The sequence below is a fragment of the Peromyscus maniculatus genome, chromosome 16 (assembly GCF_049852395.1).
Source record: "Peromyscus maniculatus bairdii isolate BWxNUB_F1_BW_parent chromosome 16, HU_Pman_BW_mat_3.1, whole genome shotgun sequence".
In the NCBI taxonomy this organism is placed as follows: domain Eukaryota; kingdom Metazoa; phylum Chordata; class Mammalia; order Rodentia; family Cricetidae; genus Peromyscus; species Peromyscus maniculatus.
The window spans coordinates 68,068,840-68,086,818 of record NC_134867.1 but is presented as its reverse complement, the minus strand read 5'-3'; the positions used below and the strand labels follow the sequence as shown (position 1 = coordinate 68,086,818).

Sequence of the window (17,979 nt, the reverse complement as noted above, 5' to 3'; positions counted from 1 at the left end):
AAAGGATAAATCTCAGAGGGCAACAGGAAAAAAAGCATTAAACACACAGGACAAAGTTTATGCTTGGTATTAAAAGGAGGAGGGGTTCCTATTGTAAGTAATGAAGGAATACTGAGACCTTGCCTCTGGAAAACAAAGAAGAAATTTCTAAACCAAAAAAAATTAAGGTGACTAAATGCCAGTGTATCCAACTTCATGATCCTTTTTGCTGCTTTTGAAGAACTATTGTTGTAACAATTCTTCCTGTCTTTAGTGAGGAGGTTTTAGAAGCAGTGGATTCTCTTTCTTTTTATACTGGAGAGTGCAAAAGGGGACAGAGCTGAGGTAGGTAGGGTGGATGCAAAAGGTAAGTTCAGCACTTCACTTAGAATCCAACACTGTCTATGGTTGTTTCATTCCGCATTCAGTATTATGGGTGTTCTGATCAATCCTACGTAGAGCCAGCATTCTTAGTGTGTGGCAGTACCTGACTCAATATTTCTTCACTTGTCCCTGCTCTTACTTAATAGGTAAATATAAATTTAAAACAAAGAAATGCATAAACAAAGGAAGTTTCAGTCAATATGGTCACACAAACAGAAGCATCTGAATAAAGGAAGCCTCTTCAAAGTTTAGTAAACTCCTGAACTTGTCCTCAGAACACTAACCTGTTCCAACCAGAAAGTCTCACCTGTCGAGAGCACTTTGTTTCACGGAGAGCTTTCAGGCTTCCATTCCAGTGCAATAGTTGGAAAATGGTCATCAGTTCCTACAAAATCCAAACATCTGTCATTGATCTTAAAGCAGAAGTGTATGTCAGTAAAAGCTGAGCAGACATGTCTGACCCCAAAGAAATAAAGGAAACAAGATATATGGTATTGTCAGAAACTTTGGGACTTTCCAAAGAACAGAGCACCAAGGCCCTGAAGAAGTGCATCCATTCCCCTGCTTTTTCCTACTTTCAATATGAAATTACTAAATGGTTGACAAGTGTCTTTCAATACTAAAAATACACATTAAACTAATCGTACACCCAAAAGTTACTTTTAGAAACATAGGAGAAATAACTTACAAACAATGTTATACATACATTGTATCATTTTTTTAATTACCAGAGACTGGAAACATCTTAAATGTTCATATTTAGAGAACAATTAAAGTATGGGATATATCCATATTACTGAACACTGCATACTTAAAGGATGTTAACACCCTCTAAGTTATAACACAAAGAAATCTATAGTGTATTGTTACAATAAGAGAAAAGCACACAATGGTGTGTCCTTTGTGTTTTATTTTAAAAGAATAGAAGATTCCTATATATACATTTGCTTGTAAATGCCTAGAAGAGTTCTTACAAGATGCAAAAGAACCTGGTAATAGAGTCTGAGGGTCTCATTTGATGGTAGAGCAAGTACCTTGCATGCAGGACCCAACTTTGGATCTCCATCGCCAAAAGCAAAAAATAAAATTGATCTGGTAATATGTCTGACTTAAGAGAAAAGAGTGGGAGGAATTCTTTCCAGAATTCTGGAGAAAAGGTTTTGGGTTTTAAATCATATGACTAGGTGACATTAAAGAAAACAACTGAAAATTTAAGAATTTAAACTGAAAAATAAATGTCTATATTACTAAGTAAAATTTATAGGAGTCCATTTGCTTTGGACCAAGCTCATTCCAATACATGCCTTAAAATGGACCAAACCAAAATAGACTCTCTCATGCTAAAGTTCCATATCAGCAAGCTGAAATAGATGATTTACTTGAATTTTTCAGGACACAGGAAAAAGAGGGGGATGGAAGGAGGAAGGAAGGAGAGGGGGAGGGAGAAAGGTGGGGAGAGAGAGAGACAGGCAGACACACAGAGAGAGGGGGGGATAATTTAGCCAGCATCAAAAGAGAGGTTAAGTCTCTCTGTTTTAAGAATGCCTTAAAATATGAACAATGTGGTTGTATTCACCTTAAAATAAACAAAGAGTTCCACATTATGTATCTTTAGCCATGAGTGAGCACAACTTGCCAGCTCTATTCCCATTTTTCTGTGTGATCTAGGACCAGTAAGCTGAACATTTCCATTTTCCTATGTCGTCACAGCTAGCAGCTTTCCACTGAAATTATCTGTACTTTACCTATTCAGGGATTTTGTTTTTGTTCTTGTTTTTTTTTTTAAGCTAGATGTCAATTATGAATCAATACCATAAACCACAACCATATAATCATTGGAAAATAACTCTATATAATTAAGGAACTTTCTGCATATGAAAATAGTTATGAAAACTTAGCATCTAGACAGATGTGCTATTGACTATTTATAACAACAGTCTTTTATTGACTGTTTTTACTTCTGTTTTCTCAAGAACATGTTTTTCTTCTGAAAGTCATGAGATATGTAGTCTTAGGTTGCAGGCATGTTAAAATTCTGGTGGATCTTAAAACTGTAGGGTTATCAGAGGATTGAGCAGCACGAGTCTCAGCTCTGAAACTTCTGTTATGAGGTAGTGCTGCTGCTTTTCATCCCAAGATCCAGTCTGGCACATTGTCTGTACTCAGATGAGTACCCCAGGAGACAGGGAACGAGCAGTAAAAGCAAAACCATTTGTTCCCATCAACTAAAATCAACACAAATATTAAACAAGTTGCTACTTCCACACCAAACAAAGACCCCACTGTCCAGCATCCCAAATCAAATGCCCAGAGACTTGCCCTGTCATAGCCCCTCTTCTCCCTGGCCCTATGCAGTTTCACTCCAGCATATCACTACACTAATAAGAAAAACTGGGAGCATTCCAACAGACTAAATCTCACCTAATAGGGCTCTCATCACTGTGCCTGCCAATCCATTCATCAAAGTATTACCAGTTGCTCAGGAGGGTAAATTTCTGCTACCTTCCCCAATGCCCCCTTTGAACCCACTCATGCAATACTTTGTAGCCACAAAAATAAATATGAATTCTCTGTGCCTTGATAAAGAACAGGATCTATGTTGTAATAAAAGGTCAATATTTGATGTTTCTTTGATTTCATATAAAAAAAATCTACTTGAATTTTGCACTCATTATATATATGTATGTATATATATGTAATGTTACATATTATATTGTTTGTGTGTCATATATCTGTGTGTTCATGTGTGTGTATGTACATGTGTTGCTAGAGTTTTCTTTCCTTGCCCACAGTCAGGACAACTCTTTGTCACCCGCCAGTCCCACAGCCGCTCAGACCCAACCAAGTAAACACAGAGACTTATATTGCTTACAAACTGTATGGCCGTGGCAGGCTTCTTGCTAACTATTCTTACATCTTAAATTAATCCATTTCCATAAATCTATACCTTGCCACGGGGCTGGTGGCTTACCAGCATCTTCACATGCTGCTTGTCATGGCAGCGGCTGGCAGTGTCTCTCTGCCTCAGCCTTCCGCTTCCCAGAATTCTCCTCTCTCCTTGTCCCACCTACTTCCTGCCTGGCCACTGGCCAGTCAGTATTTTATTTATTGCCCAGTCAGAGCAATTTGACATACAGACCATCCCACAGCATACATGAGTATGAATGAGTGTAGGGGCCAGATGTTGACAGTGGGTGTCCTCAATTGCTCACCACCACGTTTTTTGAACTTGGAGCTTACTGATTTGGCTAGACTGTCCAGCAAGCTCTAGTTATCTTCCTGGTGCTTCGATTACAACATTGAACTATCATGCCTGGTTTCTTCTGTTGATACTGAGGGTAGAATTTAATTCCTCTTGTCTGTGTGCAAGCATTTTAGCCTGAGCTATCTCTCCAGTCGGTGACTGTTTTTTTAATGAAGAAAAAAAAAATCATCCTGTTTCTTCAGTTGACCCCTCACGACCTCAAATCTGCAGTTGGTTTTAAATTTAATTTTCTTTCAATTCTGGAAATCAAACTCAAGACTTTGCACATACTTGGCAAGCCTCCTATATTACACAGGACTCACAGTCCCTGTGTAAATTTGGCAATCAAAAGAGGCAGGCTGGACCTGTGTCGCAGCTTCTAGTAGCCATCCTAGCATTGCCCTGAAGTGATTCTGTCTGAGAAACAACTTGTTGCTCATACAGCTCTTGATTCCATCTCTAACAGCTTCTGTGTGTACTCTTCTTTCCTCGGGATCTTCTGGAACCACATTCTCATCTATGACCCATGGCTGCCTCTTGTAGATGCACTGCTGTCATTCTGCCTGGCAAATCACCCAGAACTTTAGAATCCACAGTTATGCTATGAACAGAATCAGAAATCCTTCTCATGCCCCTTGGCGACCTTCATCTCTCAAAGGTTTCCTGAAAAGGCTTGAACTGTTCTTCCTCTGGGAGAAAGGTCGTTTACTTCCTGACTGCTCTAGTTTGTCTGAAAGTACTTCCTCCTCAGTGTGACACTGGTTCTTACATTTCCTTCTTATCCTTATACATTCCATCCTGGACTAGACTTTGCCCTGCTGTGTAGAAACACTTGTTATCATCATATAAGGTACACCTAATTATACATACTTCCTGTCCCACTTCTTTATTCCCCTTCTTGAGACCAAATTCTTTTAGTTGTTGTTTTGATTGTTTCGAGACAGGGTCTCACTATATAGCTCTGGCTGTCCTGGAACTCACTACGTAGACCAGTCTGGCCTCAAAACTCAGAGACCTGCCTGCCTCTGCCTCCAAGTGCTGGGATTAAAGGAGAGTCTCTGTGAGTTAGTGCTTAATCCAGTACCTCTACACCCTGTCAGACTCAAGGGAAATCCATGCAATGTTGCAGAGGATGTCTGTAAGAAATTGTTTTCTGGTTTCACCGTGATTCCTGTTGCCTCGTTTTTATCCTGGCTTTGTGCCTGATCAATCCCTGACTTGTACAGAAACTTACAGTCACTCTATGATGGCCTGTTCTGCCATCAGATGTTGTGGAGTTTCTTAGATAGGCTAATCTTGAAGTCTGAGGAGAATAAAAGGAAAGTGAGAAGCTAGCTTGTTAAGGTGAGGTATGTGAGGCAAGATTTAAACTGATTCTTGAGTATTCTGGACCTTTAAAAAATTGGTATTTTGTACCAGGCAGTTAGCACCCATGTTCAACTTCAGTACTAGAGAGGCAGCAATAGGTAGATCTCTGTGGGTTCAAGGCAATCCTGGACTATCTACTGAAACCTACTTTAAAAATTTTTTTTTTTTTTGTATTTTGTTTATTAGGAGGGATTTTTTGCACTTACTTTGAGCTTTAAAAACTGTAGTATAACATTATATATTTTAATCACTGAGCTTTTAAAAGCAACTTTCATTTTTGTACCAAGACAGATGCATTACTTTCCTCTCCTTGTCTGGGACCTTCTGGATCTGACTGGCGTCAAGCCTGGCTTCTTACTTGTGAGGTCTATGCAGCCCTGGAGGCACTGCCCTTGGTTTGATACTCAGCTTAATAGTTTTTGAGCAAAGGCCTTTGCATTTTTATTTTGCACTGGGCCCCACAAATTATATAACTGGTCTCCATCATCAAAGTAAATTGTAAACTGAATGGTGAATCAAGTCTGTGTTTTCTTTGCTCTGCGGGGAAATTGCAGTTGCTGCTCTCCATCTGCAGTCCACAGCTCCCTGTTTTTACTTTGTCATTCAATTCCTTTAATCCTGCAACAACTGGGCTCTGTCCTGGAAACTGCCTGCCTGGTTTCACCTATTAGAGACAATGGCATTTCAGCTACTTTGAGCAGGAGAAAAGGCTCACTGCCTCTTTCTGGAACTTTGGGAGGCTGGCTTGGCTCTGTGATTCATCAGAAATAAGAAAAACAAACACTGTAAATGGAGAACTTGGAAAACAGGTGGGCACCATCTCCCCACCCAAGAGAATGAGTTTAAGAGGAAATTTGTTTATGGGATGAGGCTTTAAAAGGGGACCTGGGGAATTTAGCACAGATGTAAATAAACAACTCTTCCTTGGGTTGCATTAGTCTTCAGAATAAATATATTAACCAGCTTCAGTCAAATTCTGCCTAGAATCTGACCTTGACAAGACCCAGCGCCCACCGGGTTGCCATTCTTGTCCCTCCCCCTAACAGCAAGCAGTTTCTCTCCCATCAGCCTGCCTCAAAACAGGCAGCCCCTACTCGCCCAAGAAGTGAAGGTAAGCAGAAGCCTATTAAGACCCGCTGAAAACCCAAGGGCAGTCAGGAGACACCAGTCTTGTTTTTCTTTTCTTTTTTTTTACGCTGTAGTCATCCATTCCTAGATCCAAATGCTCTTCTGTGACACCCCCCAGGAGGGGGAGAAGCACCGAATTGTGCCTCTGCAGAAATAGCCCAAGTCTGTATTCACTTCCCTTTATGTGTAGGCACAAGCTGATACATCTGCTCAGACCCCATGAAACTTGCTGGGCCCCAGCAGGCAGGCGGAAGGGAAAACTCGGCTCCCTGGGTCCTTCCTCCTGACCCAGGGTTTCCCTGCCTTCTATCTTTTCCTTTGTCCCTATCCTACCCTCAGCCTTCTTTGTGAAGCATTTCCAGAGTGTGATTTAAGTGATCATCATTTAAATACCTGCTACAGACCACACAAGAAGCAGACCATCAAGGCAAGGGTTAAAGTTGTTACTGAGGGGAGATTGAGTAGAGTCTTTTGTAGTACTTGGAAGGAGGCTTTTGTTTTTTTAATTTCTTATGTCACCAGCTTTGGTAGATTAAGCCAACCATGTTCAAAATCATTTTTTGTAATAGCTACTAAATTACATACAACTTCTAGGTCCAGGAGTGGCAGTGGGAGAGTGGCCCCTACACTTGGACTGGGCAACACAGTAGAGCTGGTGGGAGAGCTGACCTGATCCCTTGCTAATAGCTACCAGGGATGAACTAGCCAGGGCAAAGCTGGAGAACTCACCCTGGTGATGAAGACAGGGGAGAGCTGTCAGGCTGACCAACTGTGCAACTACCCAGGCCCCAAACCAGGGTTAAGTGTTGGCCCACCCCAACATCCCTCCCAACTGTGTCTGCTAGAGCTGGGATGGGGAAGTGGGGGTGGAGAAGGGTGTCCTGTGAACCCAGGCCTACAAGACCTTCACAGCACAGGGCAGCAACGAGATGTCCAGAGAGAGTCCCAGGGAGGGCCCAGTGTGGATAGTGTAGCAGAGACCAGGGGCCTCAAGCCAAATAAATGATTCTGTGCTATGAACGCATGTAAAGATATATGAATAAAGGGGCTTACTGCATGACACACTGTGTCACACTGCAGCTTCCATGACAAGATTTTCCCTTTCTTCCTCTGCCCCCCCCTTTTTCTTTTTTTCTTAAAATTTATTTTGTTTTATTGGGGGAGGGCATGCAGGGGCAGAAGGCAGATGTGAGGATACGGGAGATGTGTGGGATCGAGATGCATGATGTGAAAGGCACAAAGAATAAATAAAAAAGAAAGTTAAAAAATATTCCTTGAAGAAGAAAGAAAAATGACTTTCCCCCTTAAGAGAAGAGCTGTTCTGGATTATTTATAAATGTCCAGGTCTTTGGCTCTATAAAATGACACTATTCTTTTTATTTTGCAGACAATAGAAATGAGTTTTGGAATGGGCAAGCTCACAGATGTAAAGTGATAGGCACCCACACATAGGTCTGTATGGTTTTAAATACATGTCTTTTCTCTTCTGCCATTCTTTTCCCTGTTATTTTCTCCTATGCTTGGGGTTAGATTGTATGTGTTGGGGGGGGGGTAGGTAGTAGATCACTTTATAGTTTCCCCCTTTTATTATAAGGCAGGGGACCATGAAGCATTTTGGCAGGGAGTTACATAACCTTTTGTGAAGCTTATGATTACCTAAAGGTGTCAGGGGGAATCCATCCATCAAGCAGCCTCTGATGTTTCAAGTAACACAATCCTTCAGAGTCATCCTTTCATGGAGTGTTTCCCATGTGCCAAGCTGTTCTAGACTCTTCTCATCCTGTCCTTTTCACCTTCACACTGCACTGTGGGGCAGTACTGATATTTCCTCAGACTTATACACAAGTGAAGAAACAGATTTAGAGATAAGGAACAGAGTAAGGCTAAAACCAGCTAGTCTATTCTGTACATCCTCATCCACTACCGAGAAAAGTTGGTGGCTTTAGGCACTAGCTGCAACACAAAGATTAAGTTTTACCATGACAAACATTTTTGTTCATAAAATTTTGTAAGTGTGATTACTTTCTGAAGTCAAACATAAGAAAATAGAAGTCCTGGGAATTAGACTGTACTATTCCATAATAATTTTTGCTGGTATTCTACGTCATTGGATATTTTACTTCCTTCAAGCTTAGCTGTTTAGAGGGACACACATTACCTGCCAAATTACTAGTGAATTTTCATCCACCCAGGCCAGTGTATGAGAAGAATTAGATGTATGAGAAAAGGAAAGAGATTGTCTTGCATGGGTCTGAAGCCTAGAGCTCAGCCTTTTGCTAAGTGAAGATAATCTTCCTTGGATAACATGTGGATAATAACAACTACTTCATATGACTGTTATAGGGGTTAAATTATAGTAATAATTGTCAAATACTCAATATTATGGCAAAGAAAGTATCAAACAAGAATCAGATACTAATATCATTGTCATTAGTGTTATTTTTATACTTTATAAATACAGATAGAATAAGCCAATTTTAATTAGAAAACATCTGTAAGCCCAAAATGTATATATTGCAGTTAGCCCAGTGAACCACACAGCCTAGCAGAGTGTGCCTTCAACATGCCCAAAACACTTACAGTTGGCTTGCAGTTCAGCAAAAGTTTATAATATAGTATTAAATATCCTCTGTGATTTATTGAGCAATATACTGAAGATATGGAACAGTGTTGTTTTCATGCCTACATAAAAGAGGGAAATCATAAACTGAGGATTGTGTGTGATAAGTAACAGAGTTCCTCAGCTGTTACTGCTTGTCAGATGTAGAGGACATGTTGCTAATGTTGGTTTCCCTATAGGAGGGAGAGGCACATCTTGTTTAATAGAAATATCAGACCTGAAGTAATACTTTTGAATGTACCCCCATGGAAACTCTTATCTGACTTCTGTAATAAAGGAAGAGATAGTCACAGCAAAATGTTTAACCATTTGATTTTGTTTAAAGGGAATCTTAGTCCTGAAGAGCTGTTGAAGTGTTACTGGGTTGTAAGATGGGCATTACTCACCTGTTTCTAAGAGATGTAAAGTGACAGACACCATATGTAAGTCTGTATGGTTTTAAATTAACACATCTCCTCTCTTGTGTTATCCCTTTTCCCCTGTTACTTTCTTCTGTTTGAGGATAGTTTTGTTTGGAAAAAATATAGATTCTTTATAGTTCTCCTTTGTTGTTATAAGACAGAGGCCCTGAAGTTTTGGGGCAGGGAACTTCATGAGAGCAGAATGTGCCATGATTGCTCTTTGATTTGGGTTAGTGAATGTGGCTAAAATACAGGTACCAGGCCGAATTCTAAATGGGTAAATTTTTAAAAAACAGATTGTTGGAACAGATGATACTAGTGGTAATGATAAGAGTTACATGTCTTGCTTGGGTCTGGAGAGATGCCTCAGTAGCTAAGTCTAATTCCAGCTCCAGGGAGATCTGATGCTCTGCCCTCCACAGGCACCTGAACTCATGTGCAAACACACACACACACACACACACACACACACACACACACACACACACACACACACACACTATTAAAAATAAATAAAATAAAAAGTTACACATCTCCCAGGCTTCTGGATTAGATTATTAAATAAATAACTGGCGGGGAGTTAGGCACCTGAAACTCCAGCATAGTCTTCCCCATGTTTGATTCCAACATGTAGTGATAGGCTCCAACACTTGTGCTGGGATCATCCGCATCATCTAAAGTGCCCTTGGGAAGAGAAGAAAACAAAGAAAAGTCACTGATAATTCCTTCCCTGCTTTGAATGAATAAGACCTAATCCTATTATTAGTCTAAAGGTATTGATATCTAGTTGCTCTTGGATAAGATACTTAACCTCACCATGACTCAAATAAAGGGTGTTTTATAATCAGCTTGAATGTAGTTTTTGCTTAAAATGCTAACAGATTGTATAACTGCTGATAGAATAATAATCCCAAAACAAGAATTCCTTTTTTTTTTTTTTAAGGATTTCTTGTCAGTGATGCATTAATGCTTATGTGGCTGCTTTCCATGGCTGTCACTGTGGCTTACTGAAATCTTACAGCATTGACCTTATCCTGATTTCAGGCAAGACTGTATAATACAAATTGAAAGAACTGTGCAGCCGTGTGGCCCATTCCTTTTTTATGCTTGACTCTTAAAGGGAAGTTTTCATAATAAGCTGCTGCTGACAACACGGGTATTGGTTTATATTTTTCTTTTTTACTCTCAGACCACTTAATACTTAAGAAACTTAAGGTGGGTGAAAGGTAGAAATGAGATTCTTTTTCAGCTTGGTGGTAAGGAATGACACTAAGCTCTGGACCGGCATTCAGGCTTCCTTCAGTATCCCATGGCCTTGGATTCCCACGATGGTGAGCAACAGCAACGTTGTGAGACTGAACAAACAACTGTCAGCATCAGGCAGCAGGAAATGAATAGCTTTGAATGCAATAACATTAACACACTGCTCCTGAAATATTTATGTTGGCCTTTTAAATATCCTAGGGGAAATCCACCCAGAAGCCTGCAAGCCATATATATTCTCTCTTTAGAAATTTCCACACACAAAAAATGACAAATTACATTTACGTTGAGGGCCCTTTCCTGCCCCTAAGTAAATTCCACATGTATATAAATCAGGCATCATTTTCCTGACTTCTCTCCCTCAAAGGCACTTGTAATTTACAGGACCAGAAAAGAAAGACTTCCTTTTATCTTCAGACCAGATAGAGTGCAGAACTCTCCACTTTCTCCTAGCCGGGCTACTGGTTCTACTATCCTGCTGCCCCATCTCTTGTCCAAGTGATAAGAGCATTTATAAGGAGAAAGGGTCCCTAACAGTCTGATCATCTCCTTCATGAGCAACTGCCCTGGAAAGACAGAGCCTGTCCATTCAGCTCAGGAGGGAAGAAAGGGAGGGGATGCCGGCACAGTGGCCTTTAATCCCAGCACTCACTCGGGAGGCAGAGGCAGGCAGATTTCTGTGAGTCTGAGGCCAGCCTGGTCTACATAGTGAGTTTCAGGACAGCCAGGTCTTCATAGTAAGAACCTGTCTAAGACAGGGGTTGGGGGGCGGGTGGAACAGAAGAAAATGGCAGGGTTTGCCCTTCTGTGATTCAAACTCCTGCCCTTAAGCACACACAGAAAACATCTGCTATAGGTGCGGTCCAGATTTCCTCTGTAGCTTACGGTTGGAGATACTGGACAGGAATTCCAACCATTTATTGGACAAGTAAATATCTAGTTCTGGATTGTGGAGAAATTTCCCTACTTACCTTTTTAAGACACATTTTGTTGTTTTCATTTTTTCTCTCAAAGCATTTTATTGTCTGTCATAGAAAGTTTCAAAGCTTACCAGAAGATGTAAACTGGGAGGAGCCATGATTATTCTAACACACAGAGCTGTCTAAGCAGCTCATAGTTTCTTACACTATGAACTGCAAGGGTGCACACTGGCTGGGGAATTATTATTTACAGTAAGGACTTCAAATATTTAGCATAATTAGTTAAGTTTGTGGAAAATTAGAGCTAGTTTATCACTAGATTATCAATCATTCTTCAACTGCATACATTCTTGGACCCTAAAAAAATATCTATACTCCTCAAAAAGCAAACATTGAAATCAGTGTGATTATGTGATCTTCCTCAGTGTGAAGTTTAATCATGTTTGATCCTGGTATATCAAGAGTATTAGCAAGATACACAATGGGGAGACAGTCCCACCTTCATGATTTATAACCTAAGGATCCAGATTGCTAAATGCTAATGGGTAGATGGGCAAAAATTTAACCTGAATATTGTTGAAATGGGAAATTTGCTTACTTTAATATTTCCCAATATTCAAATGTCCTGATGTTCTCACAGAGGCCACCTCTTGGCTCTCTTTGGTACTCACACTGGTGGAGGCTACTGCTTCCTGAACACTCTCCATGATGAACTCCTTGGTGATCCTTCGGGAGGGCAGCTCGTTGAAGAGAGAGTTGATGAGGGCCACTTTAGCTGCATCCCGCCTGGCCTCTGCTCTACTTAAGCAGCACTTGAGAAGAAAGGAGAGAGACGGTTATTAAAGAAGTCAGCTTCTTGCCATTCCAACACTGCAGCAGGGCACCTCTGTGCATTTCTACTTATACATTTACATGGGTTCTGGATTCAGACTGTCGGTATTCACCTCTTAGTATGTAAGCCTTTGAACAAGTTAATTATTCTCTCTGTGCCTTGATGTCCTTCTTAGTAAAATAATAGGAGGCTTGAAGTTGAAATTGATTAATTGATATGAAGAAAGCACTGTGGTGGTATTGTGTTCCCTGAAATATTGTGCACCCTAATAAACTTATCTGGGGTCAGAGACAGAACAGCCACAATATTAAACATAGAGGATAGGCAGTGGTAGCACATGCCTTTAATCCCAGCACTTGGGAGGCAGAGCTAGGCAGAAATCCATGTGTTCAAGCATACAGCCAAGCATGGTGACTCATGCCTTTAATCCCAGAAAGCGAGCCCAGGGAGTGATGGAAGAAGGCAGAAAGATATATAAGGCATGAGGACCAGGAACTAGAAGCATTTGGCCTGGTTAAGCATTTGGCCTGGTTAAGCATTTGGCCTGGTTAAGCATTTGGCTGGTTAAGCTTTCAGGCTTTCGAGCAGCAGTTCAGCTGAGAGCCATTGGGATGAGGACACAGAAGCTTCCAGTCTGAGGAAACAAGACCAGCTCAGGATCTGGTGAGGTGAGGTAGCTGTGGCTAGTTCTGGTTCTCTGATCTTCCAGTTCACCTCAATACCTGGCTCAGGTTTGATTTTATTAATAAGAACTTTTAAGATTCCTGCTACAAAGCACCAAGAATGGTCATGGTACATGATACATTGTCATGTTCCATTGAAAGCTTATCAGTCACATATATTTTACCATTATGATAGTTGTTAGAACATATAAGTTAGTGCAAGGACACTACTGTTACTACATAATGCTTTTAACTTTTCCAGCATTTGTTCCCTACCTTTCTTCTAGCAATAGTTCCCTGATTTTCTTGCCCTTTATACTTTGCTCATGTAGTTTGGGTAGGAATCAAAACCCATTTGGTTTTCCCAAAGTTAGGTGCCACAGACTGCCTATGCTCAGTAACTTATTAAATACATCTTTTTTCAAGCTTGTTATGGTGACAACACCCTATAATCCCAGTACTTTAAAGACTGAAGCTATGATAATTTTGAGGCTAACCTAGGCTAGAGAGGGACTGTGGGGCTTTAGCTCAGTTGTAGAGTACTTGCTTAGTGTGCACACGGCCTGGGCTTGAATCCCAATACTTTAAACTATTTTTTTTCCAATGCTCCCAATGTAATGTTAGTCTCCGTCCTCCAAGCCTGCTTCCCTCATTGTTCACATGGGCTTGCCTGAGTATCTGGCTTCCATTCTGTTCACTGTGTCTCTTTTCCTAATACTTAAAAGTTCCCATTCTTTGAGTTCTACTTTGGTATAGAGTTTGGTATAGAGTCCAGAGAGAGGTAGAAGTCCTATAAGAGCGAGAATGAAATCATACCTTTAGAGCACTTAAGACACGATGACTGCTCTCCAAGAGACTCCTATGAACACAGAGCTATAGACACTCAAGTTCCCAGTGGGAAATTAGTCTTGTGAAAAGAAGTCCAGGCCCAAGGCAAGTCAGTGGAGGTAGCCAGGCAGCCCAGGCTTGTAAGATCTAGTCCACCTGAGCTTTGGGGGCTGTTTTCTGATGCACAGCTCCTACTACCTAAAATGTGAGACTTTCAGAAACATGATGATGCATGGTGTGAAAGGATAGGGAAAGTATCGAGGATCACACTTCATTTTTCAGTTTCACAGCCTCAAAGGTTCTTTTCCCCCAACAGAAAAAAACGCAAATCCTATTGTATGATATTTTGTTTGTGTTCTGACAAATAAGGCTTGCCTGGAGACAAGAGGGCAGAGCTAGCCACTAGTTAACTACAGAGGCCACTTGTGGTGGCATACACCTTTAATCCCAGCACTTGGGAGGAGGAAGCAGGAAGAGTAGGAGTTCAAGGAGATCCTGGACTACATGAGATTGAGTCTAAAAAAGAAACAGAGCTGGGCAGTGGTGGTGCACATCTTTAATCCCAGCACATGGAGGCTCAAACCTTTGATCTCAGCACTTGGGAAGATCATGCCTTTGATCCCAGCACATGGGAGGTGGAGACAGGAATATAAGGAGTATAGCGACAGAATCTCACCCCAATCAGCTTGAGGATTCATAGAGACAGGATCCCCACCCCCATTTGGTCTGAGATTTTGTAGAGGTAAGAAGTGACTGTGGCTGCTGCTCTGCTTCTCTGATCTTTCAGCATTTACCCTCAATATCTGACTCTGGGTATTTATTGATAAGACTAATTAGGATTGCTTTCAAAATCCTTCTTGTGTGCTTTCCGCAGCACTCTTTACCCTACACTGACATTTCTGCCCTGTCTCCAGGCACTTACAACCTTATATCATTTAGAGCCCAGTTTCTCCTCCCCAGGTCCACGAACCCAGTTTAAATCCCTGAGATCAGGTTCCCTGTCTCCAAACTTTCCAAATAGCAGGAATGCTCTAGTGTAACAATCATGTAGGTAAAGTAATCACTTCTATTGACTTTCCCCACCCCAAACTTTTGTGCTTGGGATTTTTGTATGCTTCAACAGTCTTCACAATGTCCAAACCAGGATCAGTGCTTGTGTACCATCAGGGCATGGAAAAGGTAGTAATTACAAGGACTTTTAAAACAATGGGCTAGGTGTGTGTGTGTGAAAGAGAGAAACAGAGAGAGACACAGGGACAGAGACAGAGACAGAGACAGAGACAGAGAGACAGAAGGAGAGGGAGAGACAGAAGAAGTTTAATGCTTGGACTCCAGCTTATGGAAGGTGGTGGAACTTTTAGGAAACGAGGCCTCTGGGAGAGAAAGTTAAATCATTAGAGACGTGCCCCAGAAGAAAACACTGGGACCTCAACACCTCTTCCCTCTCTCTTTGTCTCCTGTTTGGCAAGAGGAAAATAGCTTTGCTCATGCATGCTGTCTGACATAATGCACTGATTCAGAACAGGCCCTAAAGCAGAAGAGCCAATTGACTATGGACTTTTTAAGACCATAAGAAAAAGGAACTTTTATTCTCTTAAAGTAGATTGTCTCAGATATTTGGTATAGTGAGGGTAAATGACAAACACACCTTTAAATGAATAGAGCTGAAGTTCTAAAGTGTGTGTAGAAAAACAGTGGATGTGGGGTAGCTGGGTCTCTTTAGTGTTGGATGAGAAGCAAAAGGGCTTTAGGTAGGAAGCCTTTCAAACTTTAGACATCTTCTAAGGTTTAGGCTATCTGTGTTAAGTCAGAGAATTTCTACATGCAGTTTTATTTTGTGCGGTACACTTAGCCAGAAATGCACGGGGCCATGAGGTCTGAGTCAATTGACCTTTAGTAATGCTTAGATGCTGCCTTTTCCAGGAAGCTTTGCCTACCACTCTCAAGCCAGGATGAAGGCACTGACTATACTTGAATGTAATTGTTTGCTGATCTTTGCCTGCTGTCTCCTACCTGCATGTTACATAATTTTCTTTGTGCTTCTACCCTATTACATAATTTTGATGTAATTTTCTTTGCATCTCTGCCTATTACAATTTACTGAATGAATAATGGGCTGAAACATAGGAAACTCAGTAGCAAATCAATAAAACACCTGAAAAATGTGCAAGAAATTCTTTCAATAAATGCATATATACTTCTTTTTCTTAAAAAGTACTATCCTATATATTTTATATGGTAATTTAATTCAGCAATATGAAAATATATCAAGCTTGGACTAATTATTCATAAGGATAACTGGCTTCAGACTCTGATATGAGCATTTTTGCCAATGTGTAGAATATATTTGTTAGTCTTTGAAAAGAATAAACTCCCATTAGAAAGAAAGGTTTTAAAATAAAGCAAACAAAACAATTCTAAAAAAGAAAGAAAGAGAGAGAGAGAGAGAGAGAGAGAGAGAGAGAAAGGAAGGAAGGAAGGAAGGAAGGAAGGAAGGAAGGAAGGAAGAAAGAAAGAAAGAAAGAAAGAAAGAAAGAAAGAAAGAAAGAAAGAAAGAAAGAAAGAGATTTTGCCAATATTACACAACATCTATAACAACAGCTCTCGTCTTAATAGCAGTTTGGCTTTACAAAATCTACAACAGAGCTTTGGGATTTTAGAATTTAGGGAATAAGATTCAGGTCAGAGCAGTCTTAAACTCTTAAAAAATATCTGTCTCTCTAAATAACAGCAATTTAAGCAACTTTCAGGGAGAGGGGGAGAGTGAGACAGAGTAAACACTGCACAGTCAAAAGAAGCTATCTACTTAAATAAGAGCAGCTAAGTACTAGATCAAAGGCAGCATGTACATTTACAGCCGTATGGCACTGCCTCACAGATCAAAGGATACCTAGGCAGGCAACACACAGGGCCTTTACCAGAGAAGCATGGAAAAGAAGGTGGGAGACTCAGCTAATCTCAAGATGTGAGAACAGACACCTGTCTTTACTTATTTTATTGTTTCAGAGCACTTGATTTTTTTTCTTCTTCCAATGGGGAGAAAGTGTGCTTGTTAAAAAGTACATAAAATAAAATAAGTTCTGAGCCATCAAAGAACTTTTCTTTCTATTGTTCTTTGTATTTCTGAAAGACAAGCACTTCAGAATGTCTGTAATGCCAGCCAGCTGCTTTCTTCTGAGCCAGTAACTGCCACCTGTTTTGCTTTTGAGAGGTTTAAGGAGAACCTTTCACCCATAGGAACATGTACTTGGGCAAGCAATTTAGCTCATTTGCAGTCTGCTTGGAGTGTCAAAACCACACAGTCCAGATGCTCCTGTAAGAACAGGCACGTTCAGTGTCAACCACCAAACAATGGGAACCACTGTACGAAAATAAAACATGGTAAGTTACAGGGCATTTTATTGTTTTCCAAACTGGTTACCAAGGACATCAGATGGGGGTAAGTGAAGTATGATGTTATTTCAAAGCAGCTTCCTGCTAGAATTAGACTTCCTTGTATGGTTTATTCTTGCTATTTTTCCACCAGACCTCATCATAAATAGAGATTAAACTATGCTTTATGTGCTGACCATTCTTACTTGTTAATACACACAGACAGCTTTCATCCTTCCCATTCTATGAAAGTTCTGAGCTTGAATATTCAACAGTCAAAATCTTTAGCAAAGTCAGCTGTGGACTTCTTAGGTATGCAAAACTAGATGCTTTGTGAGTGGCCAGCAGACCCCACTCAGGCGTTTGTCTTACTACTCAGGTGCCTTTTATTTGCTAGTAGATTGTAAACTATTATAATCATTAATGCCTTCTAATACTAAAGCAAAAACAGAAAGTCTCCTCCCTGATGACTCCTCCCTCCATAAAAACAAACAAACAAACAAAACACAGAATGTTGTATTTCTTGGGAAAGCCATTTAAAAGCAATGGTGAATCAAGAAAAAAATGCCCTCATTGGTCGATTCTTTTTCCACTCCTCTCCACTCTGTAGCAGTTTTAGTCAATGGAACATGGCAGAAGTGACAGTATATTTCTCTAATACTGGTTTATAAAAACCCTATGGCTTCCATCGTGGTCCTGTTTGCCTTTTCTCTGATTACCTGCATGAAGAAAAGTTAGCTGATGTATATGAGCAGCTGTATGGAAAGGCACACATGGCCAAGAAAAAAAGCTTGTTGTCAATAGCCACCTTGATGAGTCTCGAAGGATATCCAATCCGACCTCCCGATGACAGCATCTAATCTGACAGCCTGACTGCCACCTCCAGCAGGTGGTGAGCCAGAAATGCCCAGAATCCAGAGTCCCGAACATGTTTGTAAGTTTTGAAGCAATTTGTTATACAACAAAAGATAACTATTA

General features: G+C 40.6%; 1 protein-coding gene across 1 annotated transcript in view; it reads right to left on the bottom strand.

The window, feature by feature from the left end:
• Lix1 (limb and CNS expressed 1) overlaps positions 1-17,979 on the bottom strand; it is a 49,608-nt gene that overhangs the window by 2,587 nt on the left and 29,042 nt on the right. The window contains exons 3-5 of the mRNA XM_006975935.3: positions 11,979-12,119; positions 9,713-9,808; positions 671-748 (exon numbers count right to left, since the gene is read on the bottom strand). Of these exons, the coding sequence (XP_006975997.1) occupies positions 671-748; positions 9,713-9,808; positions 11,979-12,119 (315 nt within the window). The remainder of the gene's footprint in view (positions 1-670; positions 749-9,712; positions 9,809-11,978; positions 12,120-17,979) is intronic.